This window comes from Elephas maximus, chromosome 9 (assembly GCF_024166365.1).
Source record: "Elephas maximus indicus isolate mEleMax1 chromosome 9, mEleMax1 primary haplotype, whole genome shotgun sequence".
NCBI lineage: Eukaryota > Metazoa > Chordata > Mammalia > Proboscidea > Elephantidae > Elephas > Elephas maximus.
This window is the reverse complement of record NC_064827.1, coordinates 77,909,433-77,923,873: the sequence shown is the minus strand read 5'-3', so window position 1 is coordinate 77,923,873 and position 14,441 is coordinate 77,909,433. Positions and strand designations below refer to the sequence as shown.

Below are 14,441 nucleotides of genomic sequence, written 5' to 3'. Positions count from 1 at the left end.
GGTTTCCTAAAGACTAGACAGGCCTAAAAAATAAACAACACATATAAGGAATGTGCTTCTTGGTTCAATCAAGTATACGAGACCAAATGAGCAATACCTGCCCAAAACCAAAGATGAAAACGCAGAAGGGGACAGGAAAACTGGATGAATGGACACGGGGAACCCGGGGAATAAAGGGAAAAGGGAGAGGATGCTGACACATTGTGGGGATTGCAGCCAAGTCACGAAACAATTTGTGTATAAATTTTTGAATGAGAAAATAATCTCCATTGTAAACTTTCACCTCAAACATAATAAAATTAAAAAAAAAAAAAAAGAATAAGAAACGTAATTTCCAGAGACTCTTAATTACGTGCTTAATGTCAAACATTCCAGCAAAGGACAGTCCTCATAAGTCAGAATTTAAGAGCTGTCTGCTGAGGGGGAAGGGCAGATGGTGAGAATAAGTCACTTTCTATATTCTACTGGGCTTTTAATTTTAAAAATATGTAATACTTCTATAACAAAAACTCATGAAAAACAAGACAATAACAAATGCTGACAAGAATGTGAAGAAATTGGAACCCTCCTACACCATTGGTGGGAATGCAAAATGGTACAGCCACATTGGAAAGCAGTTTGGTACATTCTCAAAAAGTTAACAGACACAATGAGATACCATCTCACTCTGACATTACTGGCACAAAGCAAAAAAACAGAAAATAATAAATGTTGGAGAGACTGTGGGGAGTTTGGAACTCTTATGCACTGCTGGAGGAAATGCAAAACGGTACAACCATTTTGGAAAACGATATGGCACTTCCTTAAAAAGCTAGAAGCAGAAATACCGTATGATCCAGCAATCCCACTCCTAGAAATATACTCTAGAGAAATAAGACCCATCACACAAATAGACATGTGCACACCCATGTTCACTGCAGCATCGTTCACAATAGGGAAAAGATGGAAACAACCTAGGTGCCCATCATCAGATGAGTGGATAAACAAACGTCGGTACATATGCACAATGGAGTATTAGGCAATGATAAAAAAAACAATGAGTCTGTGAAGCATCTCACAACATGGACGAATCTGGAGGGTGTTAGGCTGAGTGAAATAAATCATCACAAAAGGACAAATATTACATGAGGTTGCTGTTATGAAAACTCATGAAAAGGTTTATACATAAAAAGAAACAATCTTTGATGGTTACGAGGGAGGGGAGGGGTGGGAACGGAAAAACACTAAATAGACAATAGGTAAGTAGTAACTTTGGTGAAGGTAAGACAGTACACAATACTGGGGAATCCAGCACAACTTGTCCAAGGCAAGGTCATGAAGCTCCATAGACACATCCAAATTCCCTGAGAGACCAAATTACTGGGCTGAGGGCTGTGGGAACCATGGTCTTGGGGAACATCTAGCTCAGCTGGCATAATAGTTTATAAAGAAAACGGTCTACATTCTACTTTGGTGAGTAGCGTCTGGAGTCTTAAAAGCTTGCGAGTGACCATCTAAGATGCTTACTCCACTGGTCTCACCCCGTCTGGAGCAAGGGAGAAGGAAGAAAACCAAAGACACAAAGGAAAGATTAGTCCAAGGGACTACTGGACCACAACTACGACAGCCTCCACCAGACTGAATCCAGCACAACTAGATGGTGCCCACTACCACTACCGACTGCTCTGACAGGGATCACAATAGAAGGTCCCAGACAGAGCTGGAGAAAAATGCAGAACAAAATTCTAACTCACAGAAAAATAAAAGACCATACTTACTGGTCTGACAGTGACTGGAGAAACCCTAAGAGTATGGCCCCTGGACACCCTTATAGCTCAGTAATGAAGTTACACCTGAGGTTCACCCTTCAGCCAAAGATTAGACAGGCCCATAAAACAAAACGAGACTAAATGAGCACACCAGCCCAGGGGCAGGGATGAGAAAGCAGGAGGGGACAGGAAAGCTAGTAATGGGGAACCCAAGGTCGAGAAAGAGTGTTGACATGCCCTGGGTTTGGCAACCAATGTCACAAAACAATGTGTATTGTTTAGTGAGAAACTAGCTTGCTCTGTAAACCATCAAAAGAGTTTTTCAAAAAAATTTTTAAGTTAACAGTTACCATGTAACTCAGCAATTCCACTCCTAGATATATACTGTTGTTAGGTGCTGTCGAGTCAGTTCTGACTCATAGTGACCTTACGCACAACAGAACGAAACCCTGCCCGGTCCTCCATCATCTTCACAATCGTTGTTATGCCTGAGCCCATTGTTGAAGATGTCTCCACACAAAACTTGTAAAGAGATGTTCAATCAGCATTATTCATAACGGCCAAAAGGTAGAAACAACCCAAATGTTCATCAACTGATGAATGGATAAACAAAATATAGTGTATCTATAGAATGAAATATTATCAGCCATAAAAAAGGAATGAAGTACTGACTCATGCTACAATACAGATGAACCTTGGAAATATTGTGCTAAATGAAAGAAGATGGACATAAAAGGCCACACATTACATGATTCCATTTATATGAAATGTACAGGAGAGGCAAATCCACAGAAATAGAAAAGAGATTAGTGGTTGTTGCCAGGGGCCAGGGAGAGGAAGGAATAGGGTGATAAAATTGTTCTGGAAATAGTAGAGATAGTTGCACAACCTTGTGAGTATACTAAAAACCACTGACTGTATAAAGGGATGAATTTTACAATATATAAATTATACCTCAATTAAAAAACAAGAGAAAAAAGAATAGTTATGGTCATGAACAGGACAGAAAAGAATAAATAGGCTGAGGATTAGATGAGACTAAAGAGACTCAACAACTAAACAAAATTGAGGGATCCTGGAATAGAAAAGGGACATTAGGGAAAAAAATTGGTGAAATTTGAAAAACGCCTATAGTTAATAGTATCGTACCTATAGTTTACAGTATTGTATTTGTGTTAGTGTACCTACATTAATTTGATAACTGTACTATGGTTATGTGAGCTACCAACAATGAGAAGCTGGGTGAAAGATATAAGTGAACACTCTGTACTATTTGCAATTTTTTGTAAATCTAAAATTATTTCAAAATAAAAAGACAAAACATATTTAAAAAGGGATTCTGCATCTCACATCCCACGCACTCCCCACACATACTCTTTACAACCAGGCCTAAAAACAGCTGCCTTGACATTTCCTGTGCAAAACCATTATTTAAGGGTTACAGCTCTGGGGTGCTGGTTCAGGTACTTTATGCCTGTTAGGTGTAGGATAAACATACACCGTTTAAGATGGACAGTGGATGGGGTGGGAAACAGCTCAACCTAAGCAGCAGAGGATCCCTCCCTACTTTTCTCCCCCTCTCTCCTAGTCCCTGCAGAGGTCAGAGAATTATTGACCTGACTAGTAACAGTTTAGGACACAGATTAGGCCACATTCATTAGCAGAAGTGTCACAGAGGACGAAAAGGTCACACACTTGTTCAAAGCCCTCTCTTTTCTCTCCTACTCCCCACTGTGGAATCTATGAAGTGAACCAGGACCCCTCTTTTGGCCCCTCTATGAATCCCCCATGAACCCCTTAGTGTACCTACCTGGCCTTCAGGTACCTGTACACTGCTGCTAGCCAGAGGATAGTAAGGGCCCAAGATCCAGATCACACTTATGGGAAGTGGGAGGCCTCCTTTGGGCTGTGAGCCCAGGTCACTTGCTGTAATCCAATCTTGATCAGACAGCCCTGTATTAGAGTACCAGGTATTTTATAATCAGGGTCCTTTAATTCTCCTTTGCTGCTGTTCCTTCCGTGATTAAGTACCTCAGAAAAACCTCAAAGCAGGAATGGGAGGTTGGTAGAACAGGATACCCACATTCTTAGGCCTTCTTGACAAATACCATCGTGTCCTATCCCTAAGCCCTAATACTCATAATGAACACCTAAAGCTTCCCACCAAAAAAGGAAGGAGCCATCTACAGAAAGTGCAACAGGTGGCAAGGTCTGGGTGGAGAAGGGGAAGTAAAAAGTCTGGGCCACACGTGAGAAAGACAGGAATAAAGGACATAGTCCACGAGGTTGGAGCAGAAGTTTAAAACATCCACCTAGTGTCAGGTGGATCATTCCAAATGCCATGGCAAATGCTGCTGGGGATGAGAGTCAAGTGGAGGTACCAAAAGTGAACAAGAGAAAAAAATGACATTTTACCTGAAATTATATGAATAAATTATAGTTTCAAGATGACGAACTGGATCTACACATTGTCTCCCTCCTCTCCAAATATTATTGAAATGACCAAAGAAAAAATTAGAAGAAAAAAAAATCTGTTGCAGTGTTGAAATACAGGGCAGGATGCCATCAATGAATCAGAAAATATGAAGAATTTCTAGAAAATATGAAGCAAATGGAATTAAAGAAAAAGCTGAGTGTTAGACATCCAGCCATAAAATCAACCATTTTCCTCCATATAAACAAAATAACTGGCTAGAAAATGAAATGGCACAAGAGCCCACAAACAAAAGGGGAAAAAAAACGCCCTAGAAATAAAGTTTAAAAGAAATGTACAATAATCATTTGAAGAAAATTACTACAATTCAAAAATCATTTAAATCAAAGAGGAGACATTTCACTTCCCTGAATAAGGAGACAATATTGTAAAGACATCAATTCTCCCCCAATTAATCTATAAATAAAACACAAGTTTATTCCATATCCTAGGGGGATTCATCTTGGAACCTGACAAATTGATCTTAATTTCTATCTGGAAGAATAATCAGAAGTAGCTAAGAAGTTTCAAACAAGAAGTATAACGAGAAGACCTTTACTTCAGGAAGCCTCAGTCAATACATGAATATGTTGCTGGCACAAAGAGAGGAGTCATCAACAGAACAGTCCAGAATACAGTCTCAAATATATATGAGAATTAACACATGATCAAGACGGCCTTTTAAACCGTGGGGAAAAATGGATTCTTCCACAAATGTTGATGGAACAATTTACTATTCACTGGTGAGGAGGTGCGGAAACCCTGGAGGCGCAGTGGTTAAGAGCTTGGCTGCTAAACAAAAGGTCAGAAGTTCAAGTCCACCAGGCACTCCTTGGAAATTCTATGGGGCGGTTCTACTCTGTTCTATAGGGCCACTATGAGTCAGAATTGACTATGAGTCGGAATCAATGGCAACAGGTTTGGCTTTTTTGGGGGGGGGGGTGGCACAATGGTTAAGAGCTCGGCTGCTAACCAAAAGGTCAGCAGTTCAAAACCACCAGATGCTCCTTGGAAGCCTTATGGGGCAGTCCTACTTTGTCCTATAAGGTCGCTGTGAGTCACAATTGACTTAATGGCAAAGGGTTGGGGGAGGATTTTTTTTTAAAATCTTCCCCCATAACATATGTAATAAATTTTTCATAGATTAAAGATTTAAACAAACAAAAAACTCTAAAAATGCTCAAGAAAACACATCAATAATTTTTAATTTTGGGGTGAAAAAGTACTCTATGTGTTGTATAAAGGCAAAGAAACTATTGAAATATTTAACTACATTAAACATTAACATTTCTGTATAAGAAAAGACTTGATGAAAACGATGAAAAAGTCAATAAACTGGGGAAAGGGTGCTGGTGATATCACATGACAAACCAAAACCAAACCCGGTGCCGTTGATTCCAACTCATAGCGACCCTACAGGACAGAGGAGAACTGCCCCACAAAGTTTCCAAGAGGCGCCTGGCGGATTCGAACTGCCGACCTTTTGGTTAGCAGCCATAGCACTTAACCACTACGCCACCAGGGTTTCCATCACATGACAGATGATGAATTACTATCCTGAATACAGAAAGCATTCCTCTGAGAGCTCTGGCATTTGGTAGATGTGCAACCTTGGGCAAGGGGCTTGTTCCCTCTAAGACAAAGCTATCTCATCTGTGAAAGGGAGATGCTATTAACAGCCCCTTTCTCACAGAGTTATTCTGAAGACTAAATGAGATGTTGTTGGTAAAGTACTAAGCCCAGAGTCTGAACACAGCAAGGAAATCATCAGACGGGCAACCAGAGAGTATATTCCAGAGCACGGCCACTGCCTGCTACACCGTCTGCAAAACAAAAACAGTGGAAAACAACATAAACGTGTCTCAGTAAGGCAGTTAAGAGTGCATCTATTCAACAGGATGCTAAGCAGTGGTTTAAAAAGATGAGGTAGCTCAATATTTACTAACACAGATGTCCTCAAACTCTGGGCATATTCAATCCCATTCATTTATTCAACAAATATTTATTCAAAGTTTAGTGTATGCCAGGCACTGTTCTAGGTGCTATGGATAGAACAGTGAAGAAGATGCCAGAAATCCCTGTCCACGGTACAGTCTAGTGGAGGAAGCAGACAATAAATGAATCATTCAATAGAATATATAGTGGATCAGCTGATGATAAGTGATAGAGAACAAAATAAAGCAGGAAAAGAGGAAAGGCAGTGTGAGAGGAGACAGGGTTACAGCTTCAAGGGGGGAGATCCCTAATAAATCCTTACTGAGAAAGTGACATTTGAACATGATTTTAAATATTTATACACACGTGGACACACATAAAAGCATAGAAAAACACACTAAACTGCTAATGTCATTGCACTTTCACTTTCTAGTTTCCGTACACTTCAGTATTTATTTTAAAATAAATACAGAGAACATTTAATCATCAACAAAGCATTTAGGAGAGAAAATGAAAATGAATTTCTACAGACAAGTACTGTAACGACTCTGAGCTGAGTATTAAAGACCCGCTCCAGTTCCCAGGGAAACCCTGGTGGCGTAGTGGTTAAGTGCTACAGCTGCTAACCAAAGGGGTCGGCAGTTCGAATCCACCAAGCGCTCCTTGGAAACTCTGCGGGGCAGTTCTACTCTGTCCTATAGGGTCGCTATGAGAATCTACCAGGCGCTCCTTGGAACCTCTGCGGGGCAGTTCTACTCTGTCCTGTAGGGTCGCTGTGAGTCGGAATCGGCGTCGGCTCCACCGCACTGGGTTTGGTTCGGGTTTGCCCGCTCCCAGACCTGAGGTTGGGGGTCTGATGCCCGGTGCTGCAGTGCCACCTTGTGGCCAGCCGCCTAACTGCTTTAAAGGAAGCAAGAGGCAAGATGCACAACCATTAAAAAACAAACCGTTGCTGTAGAGTTCTGGCTCCCGGCAGCCTGTATCCCAGAGCAGAACCGCACTCCACAGTTTCCAGCTGTGGCGATGTTTGGGAAGTGGATCGCCAGGGCTTTCTTCCGAGGTGCCACTGAGTGGATTCAAACTGTCAACCCTTCGGTTAGTGCCAAGAGCTTAACTGTTTGTGGTTATAAAAACATGTCTGTCCTACAGAGACTGAAAGGGAATATGGGCAAATACAAACACAATTTGATCTGTTGGGGTGGCAGGGTCATGGGGAAACTTATTTAGCTTGGATTCTCAATCATAACCCACAACCCATTTGTGTCAAGTCGATTCTGACTCATACAGGACAGAGCAGAACCACCCCACAGGCTTTCCAGGAAGTGCCTGGGGAATTCAAACTCCCAACCTTCTGGTTAGCAGCCATAGTCCTTAACCACTGTGCCACCAGGGTTTCCTAAAAAAACCCAATGCCATCAAATCAATTCCAACTCATAGCAACCCTACAGTAGAGCAGCACTGCTCTGTATGATTTCCAAGGAGCACCTGGTGGATTCGAACTACCAACCTTTTGGTTAGCAGCCGTAGCTTTTAGCCACTACGTCACCAGGGTTTCCTGTCAATCATAGGTTTATTATAATGTTTCATTCCTTTATTTGTTACTATCCAATGAAGAGGGGCCTGAGTATCCCAGATCTACAACCCAGGCCATTTGCACGTGTCCCCAAGAAACTTGGAGGATTCATAAAGCAGAGTAAGAGGACCTCACGCTACATGTTGGGTGGGGGCGGGGGGGTAAGAGGTCTTCCTCAATGAGAGTGCCTGGGGAACCAGGTCCCAGGAAACTGTCTGGAATAAGCACCTAATCCCCGCCCTCAAATGATTAATCACTAGCTGAGCATGTGCAGAGAGCACTAGTGCTCCCCACCCCCCAGCCAGAGGAGACTGTGTGAGGGGGCTCCGCTGCCTGGAAGTCTGTTCCCTCCCTCTCCATCCTTCAAGTCGCCTCCTCTCGGAAGCTTCCCTTACCTCCCAGGCTAGCTCGAGGGCTCTTCCTATAATGTGCCCTCTGCTTACTCATCATTCATCATTCTGACAAGGAATTGCTGCTTTCTCTGTGAATCTCCCTGCTAGGCTACGAGCAGATCAGAGAGGGATGGGACTTGGAAAACAGACAGACTTGCACTGAATCCCAGCTCTGCATGACTTCAGGCAAGTGTCTCTAAGCTTCAACTCCCCCTCTATAAAGTGGGGGTATTAGTACTGTAGCCACTTCATGTTGCTGCTGTGAGAACTAATAACAGCAGCTGGCACTTATGAGTACTGGGGGCCAAGCACTTGTCTAAGCACATTATATGTATTAAGTTCATACACTGAAGCCACCTCTGTGGAATAAGTGTTGATCACAGTGCCAGCACAGAGTACTGCTCAACTATTTCTATTGTCTCCCCAGTTCCCAGCACATAGTCTGTTGTGTTCTCAATAAAAATGAATGACCTACTCCCCCAGCCTAATATGGCAAAGAACAGGACAAGATCATATCAAGACTGAAACTTAAACCACCCGTTTGGAAAGCTAGCTGCCTGGTTCTGTTGCCAATAAAAGACTCAAGCGCCACACAAAAGGACCTCAAGGAGAGTAGGCAGCTCTGGCAGATGCAAGCGCCCTGGAGGGAGAAGTGGAGCAAATGCTTCATGATAATGCCTGCAGGGGAGAGAGCAACTCTCTGAGCTAGTCAGGCTCCCCTCAGGCAGGGCCCAGGTGGAGGCTGCCATCCCAGGATGGGCCTCAGCTTGCTTTAATAATCCCTCTAGCCATAACCCCTCCCCAGACTCCCTAGAGACCAATCTCAAACACACCTAGCCAGTGGCTTCTGGCAATGCTTCCTGAAGAAATCACCCCATTTGAAGATCACACCCTGTCCTTACTTTCTACCACTCTCAAGTGGTCAGGGTGGTGATCCTCACAGGTGAGGGTCAACAGGCAAGATCACTGATGAAAGTTGGGTCTAATGGGAAGAAGGAGGGCTTGCAGAAACTCAACCCACCCATATATACTTCCCCAAGAGCAAGATCACTGAGAATTACACACCACGTGGGAAGCATGTTCTGAGCTGGGAGTGCGCAGCCTCTCCCCCACCCAACGCCTTGGAAGTGGTTCCACTGAAAATACGCCCAAAAAAGGAAGCAGAGATGTGCAGAGATCAGAACTGGTACCAAAATGTCGCTGGATCACACCTATGGCCACATTCACCCTACTGTCTCTCACCGCCAGGCTGGTTCTTCTCCTTGAAACCTTCCCCTCTCCTCTCTTCCTGGCTTCTTCCTGCTCTCTTTTCTAGTCTCATTTTAAATGTCACTTCCTCTGGGAGGCCTTCTGTGATTCCCCGAATGTATAATGTCCTCCTCTTACATGCTTCCAGAGCACCCAAACTTCTCCTCCAGAGTACTCATCTTATTTGCCATTAATTATGTGTCTGTCTTCCTCACTGGACTGTGTGCTGTGGCCACCCTCGTGGTCACCTCTCTTGGACCTCCAGTGAGAGGGCCACACAGTTGGCTTCAGGAGCCCAGCCCACGGCTTCCATGGATCCTGAACTCTCCTCTGAGCAGCCCTGCTCCACATGTCTCCCATCTCTGACTCTGAGGTTATGATGGGGCCGGAGCCCCGCTCTTGATCAAGCAGGACCTGTGCTGTTGTCTACGTATGGGTTCAAGAATGAGAGGTTCCAAATGGGAGGATGCCAGACATTAACACAGCTGACAGCCTAAAGCTTCATCTCACCAAATGTAAAACTCACCTCCTTGTTTCAACAGTGACATTTATAAAGACAATCTCAAAAGAACAGAAAGGAAGGTGTAGTTACTTATCTGGAACGTTACTTGATATTTTATTATTTTTAAATTATATGTCATTGGACTTTCTGTTTAAACTATAAAAGGAGCACAATGTTGTTGCTATAACCCAAAACCCAGTAGAGGTATACAAAAAAAAGCCTTCAACCCCTGCTTCCACTTACCTAAGGTAACCACTGTGAGGTAATCACTGTATTCTTCCCACAGTGAGATAATCACTGCATTCTTCCAAGTCTTTCTGCCAGGCAACATAAACACATACAACAAAGGGGACTAGGGTCACACTCTCAAATGCCTGCAGGGCTCAGGCAGATCACATCAAGAGTGAAGTTGTACGTATAACAGAATAAGGACAAATGGGACCTGTGGCTAACTAAAGTTCAAATTGGAAAGCTTTAAGATAACCACTTAAAGCTTTCCAATTTGAACATTCGTAAAACAATGAGTGGGCCATACAAAGGATGTGGGAGGGGTAGAAGACAGAGAGCTCTGTGGGCAAGGTAGGAGAGCTGATAAGAGTTCAGATTTTAGAGCCCTGGTCCCAGCCCAGGCCACTGTTTATTGGCTAGTGGAACACATGTAAGTTATTTAGCCTCTCTGTGCTTCAAATTTCTCACCTGAAAAAAGGTAGTATCAATAACACCTACCTTGTAAGTTTGTTGTGAGAAGAAAATAACATGAAACATTTGATACTGTGCCTCACATACTAGTACAAAGTATTTGCCACCATGGGCCACCAGTTTGCAACTCCTGCTGGAGACTTTAATCTGCAATCCGCTTTTTAAGTCTATTCATACACCATGGCCTTCCCTCATGTCAATACATACAGAGCTAACTTGAAGAATGAAATCAATGTCACTAAACTGTACATGTAGAAATTGTTTCATTGGTATATATTCTGCTGTGTATATTCTTAACAACAAAATTTTTTAAAAAAAATACATACAGAGATAGTTCCTTTTTAATAGCTGTCTAATAACTGCTAAGGAGCCCTAGTGGTGTAACAGTTAAGCACTCGGCTGCTAACCAAAAGGTTGGCAGTTCGAGCCCAGCTGGCTGCTCAACAGGAGGAAGACCTGGCTATCTGCTCCCATAAACCTTACAGCCTAGAAAACCCTATAGAGCGGTTCTACTCTGTTGCATGAGGTCACCATGAGTCAAAGTCAACTCGACGGTACCTAACAACACCATACCCCTGATGGTGCTCCCGTTTGTTCTAGCTTTTTGCCACTACAAACAGCTGGAAAAGAAAAATCTTTATAAATATCACTTTTTGCATCAGTGTTTTACTTCTGCAGGAGAGACTCCTATAAGTAAGCTGCTGGGTTGCAGGTATATTTTAATATTAGATATTTTCAGATTATGGTCCCCAAAAGTTGGGGTAATTCATACGCCCACCAACAATGTATGGGAGTACCCATTTCCCAATTCACCTGCTAACACTGGTTTTATCAATCCTTGTAGCTTTTTGCTAATTAGAAAGGTGAAAAAGATATTGTTTTAATTGGCATTCTGCTAGTGATTACCTTTTGAGGCAGAGATCCCAAGTTCCTTTCTTGCTCCTTTTCTTCTTTAGCAAAAAGAATTCCTATTTTTAGCTAAACACACCTTAGGCTCTCTTGCACTCAGTGTGGCTAAGTTCTATTCAGTAAGATGTAAATGTGAGTGCTGTGTGAGATTTTTTAAAAGTGCATCTCAAAAGAGGTAGGGAACACCCTTCTTTCCCCCTTTATCCTCCTGATTCTGGAATGTTGGTGTGGTAACTGGAGCTCAAGCAGCAATCCTGGATCAGGAGGCGATCTGCTATGGATGGAAAAGCAGCAGGATGTAAGGAACCAGGGTCCATGATGACTTTGATCCCATCATACCAATCCTAGACTGCCTACCTCTGTACTTCCTTGTGTGATGGTATAAACCCTTATAAGTTTAAGCTATTGTTATTCAGGGGCTGTCTATTATATGCAACCAAACCTAGTCATAACTAATGTATCTTCTGATCCCCAACAGTTAAAACTAAACCCTTATTTCCTTTCTGTAACACATACAAATAATTATGACCTCTATGTTTTATTTGTCTAATGCTTATTTAAGTGTCCTAAAAGTGGAACATTTATTTCCCCACTCTCATCCTTCCTCCCAAAGTCTTAGGTTTTGTAGAGATGGTTTAGAATTTTTAGTTTCAGCCTATGTTTTTCCTTACGGTGGGTCCCTTCCATTTTAAAAATTCTTATTTAACACACAATAATTCCAATTCATGATCCAATTCCAATTTCATATAGAGATTAAACTATATGCACTAAAATGCACTGCTTCTCACTGTTTCCTACACTCTTCTCGTCCCCTACTGCAGTATTTCTGCTCTGCTTCAGTCGTCCTTTGTTCAGAGAGCTTCGCTGGACATTTTCCTCAGGTAGACTTAATGACAAATGTTGTGTCCTCACGTTTGAAAACGAGTTTCTTTTGCAACTGCATTTGACTGACGTCTTGGCTGGGTGTGCAAAAGAATGCAGTCCCTTTCTCCCATCAACAGTCTGAAGACATCTTTCCACTGCCTTCCAGCCTCCAAGGTTGCATATGGGAAGCCCAATGAAAGCCTAACCCTCTTTCCTTTACAACCTGTCCTTTCTTCCTAAAAAATGTAAACATTTTCTTTCTTCTTGGAGTTTAGGAATTTTACTAGAAAACGTCTAAATGCTGGTCTTTGTGTGAGCTGAATGAATCCATTTAAGCTGAAGAATCAAGTCTTTCTTCAACCCAGTGAATTTTTCTTCTATTGTTTTTCTAACTATTTCCTCTCTACCTGTTCCTTTTTCTCCTTCTGGAATTCCTATCATTCACCCACCAGGTCTCCTGGATAAGGCCCCAAGTGTATACCACATTTTAATTCATCATTTCCATTTCTTTTTATTATTGCTCTGGATTGTTGACATATTGCTTCCATTTGACCTTCCAAACCACTAATTGCAGTTCTTCTGTTGATTTTTTTTTTTTTTTTAATTCAAAAATCACATTTTTTTAGTTCATGAAAGCCTCTGGTACACTTTAATCTGGTCTCTTTGGAAGTTTTCTCCTTCTAAATTAAAGTTCTTGTGCATCTTTTCCATTCATCTTGCCTCAAAGGAGCTGCTGCTGAGTGTGAAGCTTGTCTTCCCTACCTTCTATGGCCAAGTCTCCTTAAATGTGTTGTCATTGGTCTTTGCCTATTGATGGGTGAAGTTTCCTTACCTCTGGTCATGATGGGCTGCTTGAGCTTCTGGCGCAGTGGCAACTGCAGCTTCTCTCATGGGATCCATCTTTAATCAGAATCGAAAGCACAGACAGAAGAGAGGAACTCCAGTTCTAGAACCAGACTGACCTATATTCAAAGCCCAGCTCTGCTATTTACTTTCTGTGTGTGACCTCAGGAAAATTACTTATCTCTGAGTCTCAGTTTTCTCCTATGCTCTTTGCTTTAAACCAGCAGTTCTTTCCAGCATCCTCTTTAGGGAAGCTAATCCCACCAATATGTAAGTTTTAGGTAACTTGCTTCTTCTTCTAAGCACTCTCTGAAGTACTTGTGGTGTAGTTATTCATAGAATATCAGGAAAGACTGGGCTCCTGGGCAGCAAAGCATAAGAAGCTGCCTCTTCAGTGACAAAAGGTTGACAGCAGGGCGAGGCTACTAGAAGAATCTGAAAAATATTTTAATATTTCAGTTTTTAATATTTTTGTGAGTGATTCTACCTGAATAAAATCTCCCAGGAAACTTCCAGGGAAACACTCTCTGCCTCTTCCCAAATTCTTTTATGTTACACCTCAAGATCTGAGGGCCACTGCCACGGCCACAAAGGGGATGGATGCCAGGAACCATAACAGAGTCCATGTTGGCTTCAACCCTGAAACGCTTATTGAGAACTTACTGTAAGGCATTGAGCAAAAGGATACAATAATGGGCAAGACACAGCCTCTGCCTTAAGCTCGAAGTCTAGTCAAGGGTGTAAGACAGGAGGTCTGGGGAACACCAAAAACATATCTAATGCGGAATGTGGTTGGGCCACAAGAGGAGGTTAAAACAAATGTCTGAGGGTTTCAGGAAAGGAGCACTCCCATCAGCTGGAGAGTAGGAGAAAAGAATTTTTAGAGGAGATCATTAAACAGGGTGAGCAGAATCTCAAGAATAAGAGCGGGGGCCAAGAGGTTAGCCAGAGGATTGCAGTCCCTTGAAGAAAATGATCATGTCTTATTCGTATCATATTCCCTTACTCCACAACCCACATGGCCAAGCACTGTGAACTTGCCCTTTCTGATCAAGTGTTTGAAGCAATGACAGCTGAAAGTGAGGAGGGGAGCTGAAATGGAAAAAGTGAGAGGGGTTTGTCGTTAGTCCCGGAGACCTCACCGAGGTGGAGACGGAGGAGGTTGCCCAAGTAACCCCAGCTGTTGGGGACTTAGATACAGAACATTTACCTTCTGGGTGGCAGCATGAGAGAGTGAGAAAGAAAGAGAAGAAAA

General features: G+C 42.5%; 1 protein-coding gene across 12 annotated transcripts in view; it reads right to left on the bottom strand.

The window, feature by feature from the left end:
• RALGPS1 (Ral GEF with PH domain and SH3 binding motif 1) overlaps window positions 1-14,441 on the bottom strand; it is a 397,350-nt gene that overhangs the window by 346,411 nt on the left and 36,498 nt on the right. For 5 of the 12 annotated variants that reach the window (XM_049896597.1, XM_049896600.1, XM_049896599.1 and 2 more), the window contains 2 exons: window positions 13,176-13,621; window positions 7,104-7,237 (listed from right to left, as the gene is read on the bottom strand). The exons of 5 other annotated variants lie outside the window; for them this stretch is intronic. In XM_049896597.1, coding sequence (XP_049752554.1) covers window positions 7,104-7,237; window positions 13,176-13,243 — 202 coding nt within the window. In that variant the 5' untranslated portion in view covers window positions 13,244-13,621. Of the gene's footprint in view, window positions 1-4,163; window positions 4,383-7,103; window positions 7,238-13,175; window positions 13,622-14,441 lie in introns of those variants that run through there. 2 more of the 12 variants (XM_049896601.1, XM_049896609.1) reach the window with 2 other exon arrangements.